The 19764-nt window shown below is 41.2% G+C and overlaps 2 protein-coding genes across 5 annotated transcripts; both read left to right on the top strand.

Annotated features, from left to right (window-relative positions):
* Positions 1 to 1679: 1679 nt before the first annotated feature.
* Positions 1680 to 7372, top strand: fosb (FBJ murine osteosarcoma viral oncogene homolog B). Of its 3 annotated transcripts, XM_044031280.1 has the most exons (6): positions 1680 to 2142; positions 2347 to 2537; positions 3783 to 4163; positions 4427 to 4534; positions 5898 to 6269; positions 6424 to 7372. In XM_044031280.1, exons 1-6 carry the CDS (start codon positions 2082 to 2084, stop codon positions 6487 to 6489), a joined length of 1179 nt encoding a protein of 392 aa, XP_043887215.1. In that variant the 5' UTR covers positions 1680 to 2081; the 3' UTR covers positions 6490 to 7372. The 3 variants fall into 3 exon arrangements, with proteins under 3 accessions (XP_043887215.1, XP_043887213.1, XP_043887212.1); XM_044031278.1 differs by having other exon boundaries at positions 3783 to 4133; positions 5898 to 7372; XM_044031277.1 differs by having other exon boundaries at positions 1681 to 2142; positions 5898 to 7372.
* Positions 7373 to 12008: 4636 nt separating this feature from the next.
* On the top strand, positions 12009 to 18412 carry lg8h19orf47 (linkage group 8 C19orf47 homolog). Of its 2 annotated transcripts, none has more exons than XM_044032965.1 (8): positions 12009 to 12065; positions 13747 to 13834; positions 14375 to 14489; positions 14786 to 14867; positions 15088 to 15213; positions 15332 to 15406; positions 16105 to 16178; positions 16384 to 18412. In XM_044032965.1, exons 1-8 carry the CDS (start codon positions 12047 to 12049, stop codon positions 16945 to 16947), a joined length of 1143 nt encoding a protein of 380 aa, XP_043888900.1. In that variant the 5' UTR covers positions 12009 to 12046; the 3' UTR covers positions 16948 to 18412. The 2 variants fall into 2 exon arrangements, with proteins under 2 accessions (XP_043888900.1, XP_043888899.1); XM_044032964.1 differs by having other exon boundaries at positions 15332 to 15481.
* The last annotated feature ends 1352 nt before the right edge of the window (positions 18413 to 19764 follow it).

Genomic DNA, 19764 nt, shown 5'->3' with positions numbered 1-19764 from the left:
TCTGTGAACGTCAACAACGTGTCCATTTTACTCCACCTGAAGCTGCCTAGCGTAACAAAAATGCGAAACAAAGTTTACCTGACGGTTAAAACTGCGCTAGAAAAAAGAACCCACAACAACCGCCGCAGTCAGACTCCGCCGGAGTTTCTGCTGTTCTCTCCGCACAGACGGAATCCGGAAGCCATATTGTGTGCTTCTGCTGTCTCGCACTCAGTAACCGGTTGCTACAGTAACCGGTTGCTAGGCGGCATAACAAAAAAGACCAAATTTATACGTCCTTACGTCAGAGGCAACGGCGTATCCATGGAGACAGAACGCTACACACACACACACGCACCAGATAGCACATGGTGTTTGAACGTACAACGTGGATGTTTGTGATATTTTAGGTTTTTAATTGACCTGTTGAAGGGGAAGTCAACATAACACGCGATTATTGTGTCGCGAGTGTCTGACTGCTGCGTTGTTATCAGCTCATTCATTTCGACAGTTCCTTTTACGACGCCGGTGTTATTAGTCACTCCGTTTAAGCAGCAGCGCCGTTAACGGCAGCCCTCCCGGATGGGACTCAACGTCCTCCGTGGACCCACGTCTGTGACGTTGTTGTAGCGCTGACTAACAACCTGTTATCCCCACAGCTCTGCTCTCTCTCTCTCTCTCTCTCTCTCTCTCGCATCGGCTGCAGCCTCTTACACAGCAGCCTCGTGACATTGTTTGACATCACCAAAAAAAAAAAATCCTTGTGTCTGAGACGTTCATTCATTCTTCCTTTCTTTGCCTGTGGAGCAAAAATGTCCCCTCCTCCCCATCCAAACCTCCCACCTGCCACATTCCCACTGGTGTCCGCATGTAGGCTATAATAATAATGAATCACTACTTTCTGCTCGGTGATGTTTGCGATGACAGGCGCCGATTTCCGTCACTGCTGCCCACTGTCCATGACAGAATCACACTTGTGTTCACCACTTCATTCATTCATTCATTATCTCTCTCTCTCTCTCTGCTGTACTGATGCTTCATTGCCTACACACACACACACACACTCACACACACACACACACACACACACACACACATTCATAAACCAAATTGTGGGTTTTACTGATGCATTCCATGAATTCTATACGTGCTATCTGTGTCCACATAACACCGGGTTCAGAGAGCGCTCACACACATAGCAAAGCTGAAAAGTACTGTGAAAGCCCTGAAGCTGCACGTGGGGACTCCCGAGGGCGTGTCCTGCATGAGAAACTTCAGCAGGATATCCCTTACATGCCTGAAGGGATTCCACAATAGACGTAAAGCCTTCTGTGTTGCGTAGGTAGCCTTTGTCATTCCTCTGATGTTTACAGGCCACGGGATATCTGTCACTGTCAACATGGTGTGTGAAACCATATTATGTGACAGTATGTGTTTATAAGTGAACATCGCGCATAGTTAAATTCAACTTGGAAATGTTTAGGCTGAACAGACAGGACTGTATAATGTTATAGGAATAATAACTATGTAACAAAGATGTTTCCAGTCCAGATAGACGCCCACACATATAGCCCGAAATACATAGTTTCCATTTTCATCACTCTGAAGTTTGTTAAAATTTCCTTTCAGAAATTGTCAGACGGTGAGAAATATCTCGTGCCTGTGATAGTGTAAAAAAAAGCCCGTCTATTATTATCCGTCGGCGAGGTGAGCTTCTGGTCCATTTCAGTGGGAGAGGGAATCCCTCAACGTCACCAAGGATACCAAACACAACACCAAAGCACAAATATGGGCATATGTACGTCATCAGCGGAACTCCGAGGCGTGGCTTAGCCGCTAGAAATGCCTTGTTTGTACTCGAGGAGGATGGATTCATTCAAAAGACAAGATCTGCTACTGTGCGCCGTAATCGTCGCTCTCGTCCTCGCACCGCGTCTGGACTTTATGGATCTATGATCGAGTGTTGTTTGAGCAGCAGCAGCAGATAACAGGACCACATTCGGAGGACTTACAACAAGCGGACTTTGTAACAGGTTAAACCGGGACACGCTGCCCTCGCTGCCTCCCCTCTACATGTAGGGAAACTGGATTAATCTTTCTTCATGCAACTTTTTTGGAAAGAAACCAAGAACATCTCACCGGGAAATAACAAGACCAGCAACGGTAAGTCATCACGGTAAAATAATACCACTTTAGAGTTGATCGGACACTTTTGATTGTCCAGCTTGACACCATGCTTTCAAGTGGGACTGTCCAACTTTTACACTGATTATCAAATTAACCAGTTGGGTTTTTTGTTGACATGATTGTCTCACTTACTTACTTAGTGCCGTGCACGTGTGTGTGTGTGTGTGTGTGTGTGTGCAGGTGTCAGTTCCCTGCTCTCCCCTGTGACTGCAGGTGTCGCCTTCTCTCTCGGTCCCTGCGGGGAGATGTACCAAGGCTTCCCCGGCGACCCCGACAGCGGATCCCGTGAAAGCTCTTCTCCGTCAATCGAGTCCCAGTGTCTTTCCTCCGTGGACTCCTTCGGGAGCCCGCCGACCTCCAGTGCTCCGCAGGCGAGTTCATAACTGTTACCTTTGTATATGCTGAGAAAAAACATTATATACAAATCTATGAGGTAAATGGGGCAGGAGTTTTTGCTTCTTTTTTTTTTCCATAAAACTATAATATGTTATACTTCATGTTTAATGTGCACGTGGCCTATAATATGTGCATAAAAGAGAGACGTAGTATCATATGACTGTATTAGTGCGCGCGTTGTGACGACCGTTGACTTCAAATATAAAGTGTTACAAAGTAAATCGGCGCTTCAGCACATATTTACCCGCCGTCCGTTTCCAAAGACACCGGCTTGACGCCGGCTTCTCACGCTGACAGCGTGCTCGCTTTTTTCTTTTCTTTTTTTTTACATCTCGCCGCAGAGCGTATGACAGCGAGCTCTCCCTACGTAAGCGCCGAAGCTCCGCCCCCTCCTTCCACGCGCTCCTCCACTCTCCTCTCACAGGCCTCGCTGTGACGTAAATGCTCGTTCTATTTTGGAGCGCTACGTTGCGTTGCCAGGGGGAACACCGGGGGTGTGACGGCGGAGGAGGAAGAAGGAGGGGCAAGACGCCAGTGGAGAGAAACGATTGGTCAAGGCCGCTGCTTTCAGAAGCGCCTGCCCCGCTCTCCTCGCACGCTTTTGTTTGAATATTAATGAAGGTCATTTTTGGAGCCCAGGTTTAAACTGATTTTTTTTTTTTTTTAAATTAAAGACAATCTACAGACTTGATCTTTTAAGAATCTGACACTGTCTGACTGCTTTTATAATTGTAAAAAATAAAGTAAGTTTTACAATCTCAAAGTTAGTGAAATCAAACTTCAGACTTTAGAGTTGTTAAGTTTTTGTGCAGCTATTCTTCTGAAACATCCCTAACCTTAGCCTAACCAGTTAATGCCTTATTAATTAAGTATATATATGTACATATATGTGAGTGTGTGTGTATATATATATATATATATAGGCTATTTGTTACAACAAAAAAGAATACAAACTAATTAAAACAGCTATATGTAATCATAAATCTACACTGAATCCATGTCCCGCTTACAGTAACCAACAGTTTATTATATATCCCCATGTTTAATATTTACCCTATTAAATCATAAAACATGTGGCTGTAAATGCAATAAACCTGATGTTATTTCTTTCATTTTGTTCACTTTTAATTTTGTTATGCCATATATCCTTTCTTGTTTCATAATGGTGACATTAGAAACAACCTAATTAACAATGAATGGTGTTTTTTTTCCTTGCTCAGGAGTGTGTGTCAGTGGGAGCTGGCTTGAGCATTGTGGGTAGCGGGCTAGGTGCCAGCGTTGGAGGGGAGATGCCCGGTTCATTTGTGCCCACCGTCACCGCCATCACCACCAGCCAGGACCTGCAGTGGATGGTGCAGCCGACCCTCATCTCCTCCCAGGCCTCTGGACAGAGTGGGTCCACTGGCACTACAACCATGACCCAGCCAGCGTCACTGGTTGACCCCTATGACATGCCAGGTCCTAGTTACTCTTCACAGTCTGGATTCACTCCAAGTTCAGACACTCCAGGCCCAGCCCCGGGCCCGATCCGCCAGTCCAGAACCCGCAGCCGTCGCACGCGAGACGAGTCTGTGAGTGACGATGGAGATGTTGGTGTGTTAGTAAGTGTGTGTGCTTGAACGGTTTGTCGAACTTCACATGTTTCACATGCAGCAAAGGTTTATCATTCACATGACAGCTAAAACGATCTGACCAGAAAGTTTCTACCTTTCTTAATAAAAAAGGCCCAAAATGAGACATGATTTAGCTGTTTCTTTCATTTAGTGCCACTCATATTGCTGCTGGGACAATGTGACAAAAATTCTCGAGAACAAATGCAAAGCTTCTCTTCTAATCTTTTTTTTTATGTTCCTCTTCATTAAAGCTCACACCTGAGGAGGAAGAGAAGAGGCGTGTTCGCCGAGAGAGAAACAAGCTGGCTGCTGCCAAATGCAGAAATCGCAGACGGGAACTCACAGACAGATTGCAGTCGGTGAGCCTGGCCCTGTTATACCTACCAGAATGTCTAAAAAAAATTATAAACACATACATAATGTTCCCCTCTAGAAAAGTGCAGAGTGTGCTAAAAAGTGATTGTATATTTGTGTTTACAGCAAGCGAGGGGGCCTGTGGTAATGGTACCCACAGTATTTCAGGCCTATTTAAAACTTCACTGCATCACTTTTAACAAACGTCACAAATGTTGCATTCAAATTGCCGTAGATGAGTTCACAAAATGCTGACGAAGCCTATCAAGTCCTTAACTTGACTGAGACACTGCTCTCTCTCTCTCTCTCCCTCTCTCTGTGTATCACAGAGTTTATGTCGAGACAGACAAAGGCAACAGCTTAATTACACTAGTGAAGTGAGATGGCTGCAAAAAAACAATAGACACAAAAAGGCTTCTTGCCCCTACTCACCCATGTGTTGTTGGTGTAGGGTACTGTGCAAAAGTCTTACAGCACCGGCAGGTATACTCGGCATGCCTTGAATAAACCTGGCATAACAGACTTTTATCGCAGCAGATATTTATTATTGATGTGAAACAGTAGAAACAAACAGGTTTTTGCCAATAATATTAATTTGGGTTGAACTCTAGTGTCATACGTGACACTTTACCCAGTACTTTAAAAATGCATACATGTTTCCCAAATGTAGACCCCACCTGGAAAGCTTGATGTAAATGAAACAGTGTTTTTTTACCAATGAGTTCCTGCAGGCAATGCTGCCCTCTACAGTTCAAAGTTCCCAATGACATTTTAAAGTCTGAAATCACAGTTTGAAGTACATTTACACACAGATAATCATTTCCATCCTTATTCTCATACAGGGTTTCTCAATCCTGGTCCTGGGGACCCACTGCCCTGCCGTGTTTTAGATGTGTCACTGCTCCAGCACACCTGATTCAAATAGATGGATTGTCGAGCTGACCATTTGAATCAGGTGTGAAGGAGCAGGTACCCAGGACCAGGATTTAGAAACACTGTTCAAACATACTCTCAGGTTGCTGTGGTAGCATACAAACAGATTAAAGGAAGGTGAGGGGGTGTGGTGTTTGGGTGGAAGCCTGCTGCACTGTTTAATTCCTGCAAAATTCTTCAGAAGTATAAGTTGCAAATTTTTTGCGAGGTGTTTACCTTAACATATTTTTGTTTGGGCGACTTTCTGTGCAAGATTTTTTTTCTGCGATGAGCATTTCCGCCTTCACAAACACAGCAGCAGAAGCTCGATGTGGCTAACATCCCTATTCTCTCTCTTTGTCGCTGTCTTCCCTCTCTACCCATTTCCCCCCACTCTTGTCTTGTTTCCCCGTCCCCCTTATCTCGGTTTCTTTCATTCTCTGTACCTGCCCACAGGAAACAGACATTCTGGAGGAGGAGAAAGCAGAGCTGGAGGCTGAGATCTCTGAGCTACAGAAGGAAAAGGAGCGCCTGGAGTTTGTCCTGGTGGCCCACCAGCCAAACTGTAAGATCCCATACCAGGACCAGCCCCCGCAGGCCTCAGCGCAGCTCCCTCCCGTCCAGTCCCAGCTGCCTCACCAGACTTTACATCCTCCAGTTTCCATTGTTGGCCTGGCTGTGAAGGAAGACACTTTCTTTCTGCCTCCTGCCTACACAGCACACCAAGCTGCTACACAGTCCCAGCCTCCAGTTCAGCAGCAGCAGCAGCAGCAGCAGCAGGTCCAGCAGCAGGTCCAGCAGCAGCCTCAGCCAGGCATAATGCAGGAGGTAGAGTTTTCTAGTTCTTTCTATGGCTCAAGTGAGCCAGCACCTGGTGGGCCATGCCTTATGGCCAGCGACAGTGGTGGTGGTAACCATGACGGTGCGGCCATTGGCAGCTACAACACCTCATACACATCTTCATTTGTGTTCACCTACCCAGAGGGAGCCTGCGGGGTCAGTGCCAACCAGAGGAACAGCAGTAGCGAGCAGTCATCTGATTCCCTGAACTCGCCTTCGCTGCTGGCGCTCTGACTAACCGACAGACACATGCGCACACATATCAACAAACATATAGAATATACATGCTGGAAGTAGAAGCTGAGGCAAAAATATACTGTATAGTGCAGTGCCAATCAGCCTCACAGATTGATTAAGAAATTGTATCTGATTGGGTTTAAGTTCACACATTCTGAAATGCATTCTTCCAGTTAGCTCGAACAATCAGTACAGTCTGATTTTGCATTACTGGGAAGAAGTGAGTAGAAACTCAAGTTGCCAATTTGAAGTGCTCTGGATTAACAAATTAATTCATACCCTCAATCTCCAACGTGTACAGTTCGTTGAGTAAGATTCTGTCAACTCACTTCACACTCCAACAAGCACCAGAGCCCCCATCTTGTTCCCTCTGTCGGGTGCCCCGTTTTCCAGTGCTCTTGCTCTCATCCTTTTCCATCCCTTTCTCCCCTCTTCCTCTTGCTGAATGTATTTGTCCAAATCCAAAAGAGGGATGAAGGACACCTTGTTCAGGGTCTTTTCATGTGGGAGACTGCTGACCGCTTACCTCTAACCCCTCATCTGCTCGACTTCTCCTCTGCTTCTTCATTTGCTGCTTGGACTTGACAAGTCGGGGATCTGACTGTCACAGCCTCCACTCAATCCTGTGCTTTCTCACTTTGTTTTTTAAAATTCTTCTGACGTGTGCCTACCTGCAATGCGAACCATCTCTACCCATCTCCTTTGTTTCTCCTCTTCTTTCTCTGTGTTTCTCCCTGTCTCTGAAGTCTTCAACCCTTGAGAGCCCGAAGACCCCCACCAACCCTTGGGACCTTGAGTGATTACCGGCCAAACTAACGCGCCCTTTTGCAACCTCTCATGCAAGGACATGGATGAACCCCATACAGATGAACCTTTATCTTGGAGTGCATTGCTCAAAGAGGATCCTTACAGTGCAGCAGCTAAATACACAAAATGCACATAGACTAATAATTGATGAACCCAAAATGCAAGACGGATGCCACTGTCTTCTGCTGAGCCATTTTTATGTTGTTCAAAAGATGAAGATAAGACTTATCTGCTCTGAGGCAGGAAGAAAGTGAGAGCAAATTTAGCAGGAAGGAGAAGCAAGCAAGCTCGACAGACTCAAATGTAGATGTGATGGATAAGCATCCTTTTTTTTTTTTTACTTTTTACCAAAAGCAAGAGCCAGATTCTTAAAAAAAAAAGCCAAAAAAAAGAAGAAAGAAAAGAACCCTTGCTCTTGCCAACTGTGTGGGAGGGTGACCTCAGTAAGAACACCTCCATAACACAAAGCCTCATCACCCTGGGCCTACAAGTGCATATTCATGCCATCACTTTCAAGTCTCTGAACTAAAGATACAGGCGTTTTGTGGCATCGCACCAGCTGCGTGCGTTGCTCAGAACCCATCATATGTGAACCGATGCCTTTATTTAGAGGAGAGAGCTTTTTTGTAGTGTTTGAGACAACCTCTACGCACTGGGTTCAGTGGTCTCTGTACCTCCCCTGTTCGCTCAGTGGACATGAGCTGGGGGTGCATTTATTGTGAGTGTGTCCACTCTGAGGCACCTGGCCTGTTTATTTCTTTCTTTATTGAGGTTGACGTGGTGAAAGAGCACAAAGCATGACCTGAAAACAAAAGAGGAGAAAACGTGGGCTGATGCTGTGGAATGAGCGTCCTTTCTTTGCCTGTGAATTTGTACAATTTTGTTGTTGTTTTTTCTGTATGTTAGAGTGAGAATTGTTGTATATTTTAATGTATGTTTGTTTGTGTGTGTAATTGTTTTGCCTCTGCTTTCTTATGTAGGCCGACTGTTGCCATTCCTTGTTCTTTTTACCTTTTTGTTTTGTTTTTATGTTTTATTAGGAGATTTCCTGATAACTGTTACTATTATGATTGCATTGTAACTATTGTTTCATTATGTTATTGTATTATTATTTGGCAATTTTGGAGGCATGTTGTGCACTACAAAAATAATCTAATTATAAGTCTATATGCATATACATATATACAGGTAACATGTATATATAAGTGTATGTACCATGATTGTAACGTATGAATGTCTGCAGAATTTAAATGGGATATTTTTGTCATTAAAGAATGAGATAAAACTTTATTGAGGTTTAGTTTTGAAAAAAAAAATATTTTTGTAAGGGAACAAACAAGAAAAAATATATAACATTTAAAGATTGACCCTGTCCTTTAAGTAAAACCAATATCTCACTGCCTCTGTCAATATGTATTTATGTTTTATAAACAATATAAAGCACTATCTAGTTACAGTAAATGTATGTTTATAATAACGATGTTTGAAGGTTGTGGTAACACCTTTGTTTTTGTTGGGTTTTTTGTTTTTGTTTATACTCTTTCTCTGTGAGGTCTGTCCCAAAGCTACTGACACCTAAATGCCACTTTGCAAATACAAAATGAGAGAAAAAAGATAGTGTGATTGAAGGTCAATAAACATATTAAAAGTGCTTATGCTAACATTTGATGACTAATCTGTTTCATGTAGGGGACAAAGTATTTCCTACTCAGTATGCATTTCTATCCAGTATCAACATATCACTCAATAATATTATTTCCCAACTGTAATGTGTCTTTTGAAGGAGAAATGCAGCTTTAGTCTGGATGTGAGCATTATCATGTTAAAGGTTGTTTTCCCATTCTTGTACTCAGCTAAATGTGTTGTTTTGTAAGTTGATTTACAAAAGAAAAACATATTGTAGTTGTATTTACTGTATAAGAAGCTTTATTTTCAATAAATAAACATGTTTATTTAAAGCAATGACAAGATTAATGGTATGAAAGGTGGCTCTTGGTGGCAGACTTCTTTATTTTTATTTTTTTAAAGACTGTGTTTATGTAGATGTTGACTTCTCTCCAAATGCAAATGTGATGAGAATATGTTCTGGTGTGACAATAAGCATAAAACATATTCAATAGTTCTCATGTACATAGGTTTTTGTGGTGCTACTTATACTATACTATAAAGAGGCAGTTTCTCATTGTGTGATGGAAGGATATACATTCCTGTTGCAAAGGCTCTTTGACAAATGAACAAATGGACATGCTGCTTGTCTCGGCAGGACATCGTATTCTAAAAAAGAAGCCACTGATGCTCTGAGAGCTCAGGAAATACTCTGTGATGTCATCATAGTTTCCTTATTGATTGATTGCAACATCTTTAAGTGTGATATTAAGATCTTATAGGGTGTTTATGCTGCGTCTGCACTCCCCACACCACACCCCGGACCGCTCAAGATATGAAAATCATTATTTCATTTAATTCCTTTACCTTGGATATCATTGAAAGTGTCTCAAAATGTTGTGAATATTTCTTTCTATAAGGTTACAACCCCGTGGTTCATGAACTGGAAAGAATGATACAGAGAAAAGGGAGAGGTGTTTTGATATCCAATATGAGAGAAACTGCCTGTACCTGTACTGTATAATGGCTAAATTAGTGTTAACTGAACAAGAGCTTTCCTATTTTTCTATGATAAGGTGAACGTTGCAATGTATTTCTATTTTTCCACAGGTCACATATATGGTCTGATTTCATATTTCCCTGGTATGACATGCAATACCTATTATCCTCTTGGATTTAACATATTGTAGCAAATTGTACAGTGCTCAAACTGACTGCTACTACATGTCAAGTGTGATGACGTATTGCTTAATAACATTGTTGCAATATCAAAAGTAATCCTGAAAAAGTATTGTAACATTAATTCTGAAACAATATCAATTAAGAAACGATGTTACATTTTAATTAAAAATGTTTCAATTAACCTTTTCTCCAATACAAAAGGTCATTATTATTATTATTGTTTTAATAAGCCATTATTTTTTATCAGTGTTTGCAAACATTTACACTTTGTTGGGAGATGAGGTCATGATTTGATACATGTTTAAAATGGAAAGATGTGAAAAACATATCCTTTATGTGGCATTGTCAGATGGCAGACATCAATAAGATGCAGATATCCATTCCTTTATTTGTTGTTAATGCTTAAATCTAACATTGCTATCTTTCAGCAGTTTACTTTAAAACACTTTCTGATTCTTTTTATACGTTCCTTCGCGTATGTGACATATTTGTCGTATCACTTTTGCACTTTCTGCCCTCTGATGTGTCCAAATTTCATTTTTCTGCACCATTTGATGTCCTACAGAGGTTTACAGTGATAATGAATTTCTCAGTTTCGAGATTGCAAAAGCTGGGTGAACTGTGTCCTTCAATGTGGTCTGACCAAATGCTATTCATTTCCGATTTGTGAAGAAATTATATCAATAAACATATTATCAGGCACGTGTCTTTTGTGCATAATTTAACGCATGTGTGGTTTAAAACGTTATTTTTTTGAGTAGTGGTCAATAAAAGAAACTCAGAAATATCAGAGAATAATAACAGTTCTCTGGGAATTCATGTGATGTTATTGAGTCAATTTGATTCAATAATATAACCCTAACAAGAAAACAACATAGTTGACAAATTTTTTATTGTAGGATTCACTTCGTTTTTCTCTCATGGGAAATAAATTAAGAGTTCAAAGACAACAGCAAGAGTATTCATTCATCATCTTGTCCAGCTCACACATCTTTCATTACAATTACACAATTTTATAGCTTATTATTTAGCCAGATTTGTCCTCTTTCACCCCATGTGCTTTTAGTTGTCAGATGTAACATTTGTTTCCCCTAAAGAGCACTGATGCCAGCCTTTCTTTGTCATAGTGTTTTTGTGAGTGTAAACTGTATTTACAGTCATTTTTCATAGTACAAACAATACATGTTTGGCATATCTAAACCCTTGTGGTGCTCATAGTACCAATATTTCATATGGATATATTTATGTGTAAATGCTAAACTCTTTAATGCTAAGTTAGGAGTTTCCTGTAGTTGACATATATTTGGCAGTGAATTGGCAGGTGTAATTCATTAACAGCTAACTATAATGGATACATATGCATACACACATGCAAACACATGGAAATACACAGACAGACAAAAAGGTCACTCTCTCTCTCTCACACACACACACACACACACACACACACACACATATTTAGGGTCAATATGGCTGAAAGGGTCCCAAAAAGGTAACAAAAACATTAGATAAGAGACAGACAGAGACAAACACACATGGTGAAAGGACACCATTCCGTTCTACTTGGTATATACAACAAGACCTAAAAAACAACAATGAATAAATAAAAGCTTAAGTAACCTTGCCAAACTGATTGTAAAGACATTTTTATTTATAGTTTTTATCTCACACACGTATGTTGTTTTAGGATACTCGGCATATCTTGTGTAAGCAGGTGCAGATAAATATAGCTAATATAACTTCATATATATATATATATATATTTACTATATAATTTAGTATACATCACGTTTTAGAAGTGCTTGTCACACTGTACGTCAATGGTCACTGTCGCCCTCTAGCATCCATGACTGAAAAATACATGGAAAAACGTCACTGCGCCGGTTCTGGCGGAAGTCTCGTCACGGAGGCGGAAGTTACTGTTTGTTTCCAACATGGCGTCCGAGACAACAGGTGAGACAGAAAGGCCCGGCTAACCGATCTTACCACCTTAATAATTCCACTGATGTCTATTTGGATGTTGTTTTTGCACACATCTGCAGTGTTATTTGGGTGATCTAAAACCGTGTTATTTTACATCAAACACCGCCGTCTACCGTTGTCGCCTCGTAATACATGCTCTAGCGCCGACTAAGACGATGCTAATGCTAAATGCTAACATAAATGGCACTAGAAGGCATCATTGTCTATGGATATTTCCAGTAAAAAATAGCAATAATTGAACAATTGTATGCTCAGCCGTGCGTGTACGCATTTAATGAGCTAATTCGTAGACGAATTACCTCGTGCTAACTCGGGCTGACCGGCGGTGTGCGCAGCACATTCTTAATTCATTCACACTCATTGTTCACAATGTTGTCTCCTGTAGTTTGTAAATGTTGCTGCCTTTAACAGCTATACTAATGATCGAAATCCTAAACGAAATAAGAGCATGTTTGTCGGTTCAGCTTAACCACTACTTATTTATCCGTTAAATATATTCATGTCAAATAGATGTTTTCCTCCATTTTGAATATAAGCTTACACGTATGTTAAACACGTTGATGAATGCCTCTTCAACCAAAGTACATTCAAAGAACAGTCACGAAGAGTCACTTCTCTCCAACAATCACATTGTCTCCAACAATTTGTGCTTGAATGATAGGCTCAGGCAAGGTTTGCATCAATAAATGTCTTCTGCTAATTCTATACATTTCTTTTAAGTGACCCATGTCATTTCAAATGTGTCTTGCTTCCCACTTTGAATATATTCATTCTCTATAAAGGAAAGGTTATCAGCATTTGCCTCACATGCATATGCAGCAGTTGACTTGGCAGTATTTTTCCAGGTCATTACAGTTGCTATTTTGGTGCACAGGAGACACTTATTGTCCACTTTTATCCTTTTCATATCTAACTTGTACTGAAACTGAATGTTCCAGGACAAAACACCAGACACCTGGAGCCAGTGCTGTTAGGGTATACATTTCACTGTTTACTGATTAAAGGGTGCATTTTTAGCAGTGAAAAATATTCTCACATGCAGTCCTAATCACTTAGTATTTGTGTGGTTTCTCTTTGTAACTGAGTTTATCATAAGGCCATTGTTGTGGCAGCTGTTGTGTTCTATCAGTTCATCCTGTATAAGACGTGTCATAATTGGTGTTATAAATAACCTCCAGCTGGCTGTGGTCAGCATGTGTTTGACTTCATCATTCTGCTCTCTACTCAGGTTTACATTCTCCACTAGCTGTTTGTTAGGCACTGTCTTCTGTGGTGTTAAGGACAGTCATCAAAACTATAACTTCGAAACTAGTATCTGATCAGTCAATCAGAAAATGTTCAACTTAATTGCTTGTTTAGGTGTGTCATATTATAAGGGCTGTTTGTTTACTTTCTTCAGCCTCACATGTATATTTTCTGCTCTTCGCTGTTTTATATTATGAATTTAACATGTACAGTTTTTCATCTCATCAGAGATTGGTCAAAATAAACACCAGAAATACATATTGTCCAGCATTTGACAGGTGGCATGATGATCGTTGCAAGCCTTTTTTTTGTTAACTGTAATTAATCAATCCAGTGGTTTTTGTTGAGTATTTTCCAGTTCGTTTGTTAAAAGTGTTAAAACTGTCCCCTTTTTTCTCCTTTCAAGCCACCTCAGAGTGGATCCAGTTTTTTAAGGATGCAGGGATCCCAGCTGGTCTCGCTGTCACTTATGCTGTCTCCTTTGTGGACAATAGGTAATTAAATCATAATACTTTTTTATGTAGCACTTTCCTGTCTGCCTTGACCAATTGAGGTGAGAGGGAAACAGGGGTCAGAAGAGAGGGGGGTGAGGGGAAAAAAGGAGTAACAAGGAGAGGTGAGAAACAGAACATAACATATCACAAATAATACAAGTATGTAAAAATTAAATAGGATCAAAGGGAGAGAACAAGAGGAAAGGTGAACATGAACCAACAGCAAAAGAACAAAACAAGACTACTATTACTTAGATCCCTCATTTTGCCAGCCTTCTCAGAACACTTAATAATCTGGATGTTGTAAATAGTTGTATTCATTGTTATATTATTTAGCTATGTCATCCAGAGGCTATATGTCAGGTAGATATAAAACACTGTTTGATGCTATCTCTTCATATCTTTCTCACTGGTCACGAATGGAATTTTTAAAGGTTCTTCAAAATCAATACATTGGACTTGAAGGCACAGAAACCCTGACACTTGAGCTCTGTCTGAGCATTCATACTCAGTCTTAGTCATCCCATTGTGTCATTACAGAATCCAGAAGAACATGCTAATGGACCTCAGTAAAGATATCATGATGGACCTCGGTATTACGGTCATTGGTGATATCATTGCCATCCTCAAACATGCCAAGCAAGTGTACAGACAAGTGAGATGAGACATACTTTTTTGATGTAATGAAATGTTAAAAAATGCTTTGCTGTCAAATGTTGTCTGCAATGACTGTCAGATTACTTAAACATTATAATGCTTTCGTTTGTGTCCCATGAATGTGCAGATTTAAAAATCAGGGGGAAATAATTGTCATCAATCCCAACAATGATGGGGAATTTCTTCATTAGTGTTTTCAGCAGATGAATGTAGTAACAGACAGAGATTGTGTTTGCTACTGTCTGGTGTAAGACTAAATTCACATGTAATGTGTTTGTGGCCTTTGTTTTTTAGGACATGTGCAAAATGGCCACAGAAGCCATCTCCTCAGGACAGACGAGTGTTAAAGCTGAGCTCAGAAGAACTGCCAATACGCGTAAGTACAAGTTTGACAATATCCCATGAACTGTGAATAATCCTGTTTTATATACAGATCTATGTTCAAATTAAAGATTTGCTATTGTGAGATTTTTTTAAATCTTGCCTGGGACAACGGGAACGTTTACCTGTAATCACCGTGTTCAATCCCACATTGGGTGCTGAGTTTAGTAGGATACTAACTCACGGCTGATTATAATGTTGCCCCCTTTCCTCAGCTGCCACTCGTATGATTGCCAATGCTTTGAGTCATGACTCCCCTCCAGCAACCCCAGCCCGTCGACCCGACAACCGCCTCTCCGTCACTGTGTCCAACATGCAGGCAAACAAGAGTAACAAAGCAGGTAGATACTAAGCCTTGCCCATCAAACTCATGTTTTTTTGTCCCTCTTCACCCACGTGTTTTTTCCTTCTTTTTTTGTCTCTGTTTAATCCCTGTGTACTCATAACTTTGTTTCTCAGTTTTAAGCCAGCCAGCTGATGAGGGGACGGGTTTGCCAGCAGTGAAGCGACGGCGAGTAACAGCTGAGATGGAAGGCAAGTACATCGTCAACATGCCCAAAGGCACCACGCCTCGTACACGCCGCATCCTGGCGCAGCAGTCCAAGAAAGGTAGGCCTGATCCAGTGGCCCTGCCGACGGCTCTCTCATACTGGGCTGTTTCTCCCTACAGCTTATCAATGCTAAAACCTGTGTGGACTTCTCCTACTAAAACAAAATCAGGTGACTTGAATTGGCTTGCAGAACCTCCATAACCTTCATTAATTTCCATCATACCGTATCTTGGTTCATATTGAAAACTGGTATTTCTTTTTTAATTATATGAATTTTTCATACACCGCAAGACCGGTATATGAAAAATGGAGCGTGGCACAGCGATGGGGTGCTCTTTTCACTGCTGCACCACACATGCTTCGGGCGTAGTTTAAGAAGTCACTGTGGTAGTAACTGCAACAATGTGCACTTCACTCCACCACCATAGCAGAAAACACATCTGAGAGTACCAAGAATGTGCTGTATGTAGTTACGTTAACAGACACGCACCCTCAGCTGCATGGCTCCCTCTCTCCTGCTCGTCCACCTGAGCAATACCAGCAAAAACACATTCTCGACTGTGCGTCTCTCTCACTGGAGCACTCACTCATGCATAAAAATATAGCTGTGTGCCATGAAAGCATTGATTTAGCAGTCATTTTTGAATTGGCTAAACACATTTTGTTCTACTCTCAACACAGGTTTGAAACGCACCTCTGTCTTTGCCAGACTTGGGTCAGAATCAAAGGCGGACACAACAACAAGCAATAACAAGGTGAGACCTATCACTGTACTTTGCTCATGGGCTCGGTATAAAAATAGACAAAGTCTTCCGGTTTGAAGAGTGTAGCCTGGAATGTAGGATGGGTAGAAGCATGCCACATATGAGTGGATATCAGGTTTAAAAAACATGGTGTGGAAGATTTTATATACAGTCTGTGTACTATAAAACTAAGTTCTACATGTTCATTTTTCTGCAGCCCACTGGTGTGTTCAGTCGTCTAGACCAGGCACACGTAGATGGGCCGAGGGCAGGAAATATGGATGTCGATGAGCAGGGTGACAGTGATGGAGAGGGCTCCGTTCTCCAGTATGCTGGTGTCCTCAAGAAACTGCCTCCCTCCCAGAAAAAGGAGCCAGCCACGAAACCTGCCTCGACCACCCTACGGCGACTGGGAGGGAAATTCAAACTACCCCCCCCTGTTGACCCCACTTCCTCCTTGTCCACCCTGAATGGCCTCCCACCTCCCAAGATCAGTGTTCTGCAGAGACTGGGAAAGCCTTCTGCCTCAAATACGGCTGTGTTACCCACAGTGGCTGACACACAGGACAACAGAGTGACCAGCACCAGGTCCAGAACCCTGGCGAGACTTACCATAGCAAGCTCTAAGGTCAGCAGCAGCACTGGGGTTGGGGGAGCAGGAGCGACAGGGGCAGCAGGAGCAGCAGGGGCAGCAGTAGCGGCAGGGGGAGAGTCTTTGGGGGCACAGATGGACATTGGGGCCATCAGTGTTTTTAAGAGACTGGGCAATAAGCAAACCTAACAAAACTTAAAATAGTATTCAGACTCTTTATATACTTCCTTTATAGAATTTGTATCACCACCGTCTGCATTGATCCTGGCTACACACAGGACTGGAATTTTGTTAACAGTTGTTGAGTCTGAGTGGACAATTTTAATGGCTTTATGGTTATTCTTAAAGAACATATGGATTTTGATTTTACATTTTAGTTGTCCTTGCCAGTAGAAGTCCACATTTGTTTACTGTGCAGGCTTTTAAACACTCAAAGTGTTTTTTGTATGTAATATGTTGCTCATTCAGATCATCGGTCACTTTTTAATGTATTTACCCACGTGTGAACTGAAAGCGTGTGCATGACCTCAACCAAGTCTTTAATTTTCCCCGCAACTCCATTTATAAGGATGCTGCTGCCAAAACTTTCCTGTTTGGAGATTCGTCTTGAATTAATATATTTGAGAAGTTGAAAATTATGCTTGTTTCTCAAGATTAATGCTATGATCACTGTGTTTATACCTGCATTTGCCTGAAGGTTAACTATTTTGAGAGAAAAAACATTTACTTTTAAGGTCCAGATAGGTTTATTTTTTACACAGGTTAAAATACACAATGGCAGTTAGAAATATTAGCCACAAGGTGATGGTGGAATCTTGCTCTTCTCATTACCTTCAACTCAGAATTACCTCCAACATCATGCTTTCACAGTAGTAAACTTAGGCCTCTAAGTGTTGGACTTGGAGCAGAAAAGAATTCCAAAGGGTTACAAAGAACGACCTCTGCAAATACTTGAATCGAGAAGATGCATAGCTTCACACCTCATCGTCCTCTACTGCACTTTCTGGAGTAGAAGTTAGAACCTTAGTGCTTAAGACACTTAAGTCAGCTTTTCTACTGTAGTCTTGAGTGTTTTCAAAACCACCCACCTGACAGCTATATCAATAGAATATAGTTTTTTCCTAATTGCAGTGTATAGATTTGTTAGGGCATGTTGATTTCACTCCGTAAAGATGTTCTGTTTTTGTGTCATGTGTCCATGTGATGAAACTCAGAGATGCTATGAAGCCTGGTGTTGGGGCCACTGCACTGTCGTCCTATAGTAGTGATAGTACACCCAACCCAGGATGGGTCACTACAACATGCATGTACCGCTTCGGTCTTTCACCTTCACACCAGAACTTTGTACATATTTTTTAATGTTTAAATCATGAAGAATCTTTGTTTTCAGGAAAATATTCAAACAACGAAATACTATAAACTCTTTTTTTAAGGACATGACAGTTCTGAATTTAGATCAAATGTGCTTGGAAAAATAATTAAAAGAGGAAAAGAGCCCAAATGTTTTTGCTTTTGTGTTTCTGTGACAGTCCTGTCAGTGACCCACTTGACACTCTGTTACTCACCGAAGTAACGACATGACAGTAGATTCGATATTTGTAATCCCCTGGAAACGTTAAGCTGATCATTCATCAATAAACCTCTGTAAATTCTCTCTTCTCGCAATGAGGCTGTTGCTGCAACGCATTATTGGTAAGTATGATGTTAATTATGTTTGATCAGAAGATGCTGTAGCCCGGGAGACGTTTGTCTCCAGATTTTAAATTTAAATTCTGAAAAAATGTTTGTGTACTGTACATGCACTCTGTTAAATGCTGCATTTTCCATAGGACTGGAAGGATAGATAAGCCAATCACCGTGGTCGATACGTCACTCAGGTCAGTTCCAGTAACTACTTAAACACATACTGATGAAACATTCGGCTTGATGTATGCACACTTTGCACACATGTTCATGTTCCAAAAAGAAGAAATCTATTTGTAAGTCCTGCTTTTCATTCTGAGCTGCCCTGTGAGCTTCTTTCCTGTCTTTTTCTGCTTCTTCCTTTAGGGGTCACCACAGTGGATCATCTGCCTCACCCCGTGTCCTCTTCTGTAATACCAACTGTTCTCATGTCCTCCTTCACAATATCCATGAACCTTCTCTGGGGTCTTCGTCTTTTCCTCCTGCCCATCACCTGCTCTGTGATGTACCTGTAAATTCTCCTGTCATACTACAGCTTTATTTGTTAGGCTATAAACATGTCACCATGGAGGTGCATGGGTGTTGTTCACTCTCAAATAATTAGAATAATTATATTATTTTTACAGCCGTGCCTCCGTAGCTGTGAACAAACTTAAATTGGCTTTATGAACAGTAGCATTTCTGCCTTTTAAATTACTTTAAGGGTTTTAGTGTCTGTCTCTTGTGTTTTATCTGTATCTGTTCTGTTTACATTCCTATATATTATATGTTGAAAGATAATTGTGGGTTTCTTCATCAATAATGACAAAATAATTCTGCCTAGTGTGGGGGTCTGCAACCTTTAGGATGAAGAGAGCCAATTTTGTCCCCTCTCGACCCAGATAAAATTAATCTGGAGCTGCAAAACCTATTAAGCCATTAAAATAAAATTGCATGAATGTTTTTGTAAGTAAATGTTATAATAGTTTGTAGTTTTTATGATATTAAAGAACTACAGAAAAAAACTGTTGACATTTCAATGCTGTTTATACCAAAACCCTTATAGAGTGGAGAAAAGAATAAAGCACAAAATTATACAGACCTAGTGCTTCCATTGTTTGACGAAAATTAATGAAATTGAATGAAGAAAAAGTAGAACCACATTTCGACCCCTGGCCCAGTGCATCATGACCAGACTGTAATTGACTCTCCGGCCACTTGAGGTCGCTCTCCGCCTGCTCTTTCTGCCGCTGTCGTTTCTCTGGTGTCTGCATTCTCCTGCTTTTTGTTTCTATCGCCCTGAAAACCCACAGCGGCTGAAGTCATCACTTTGGTGCTAATGTA

This window comes from Solea senegalensis, linkage group LG8 (genome assembly GCF_019176455.1).
Source record: "Solea senegalensis isolate Sse05_10M linkage group LG8, IFAPA_SoseM_1, whole genome shotgun sequence".
NCBI lineage: Eukaryota > Metazoa > Chordata > Actinopteri > Pleuronectiformes > Soleidae > Solea > Solea senegalensis.
Note: the sequence above shows the minus strand (reverse complement) of the source record. Positions and strands in the feature narration are given on the sequence as shown.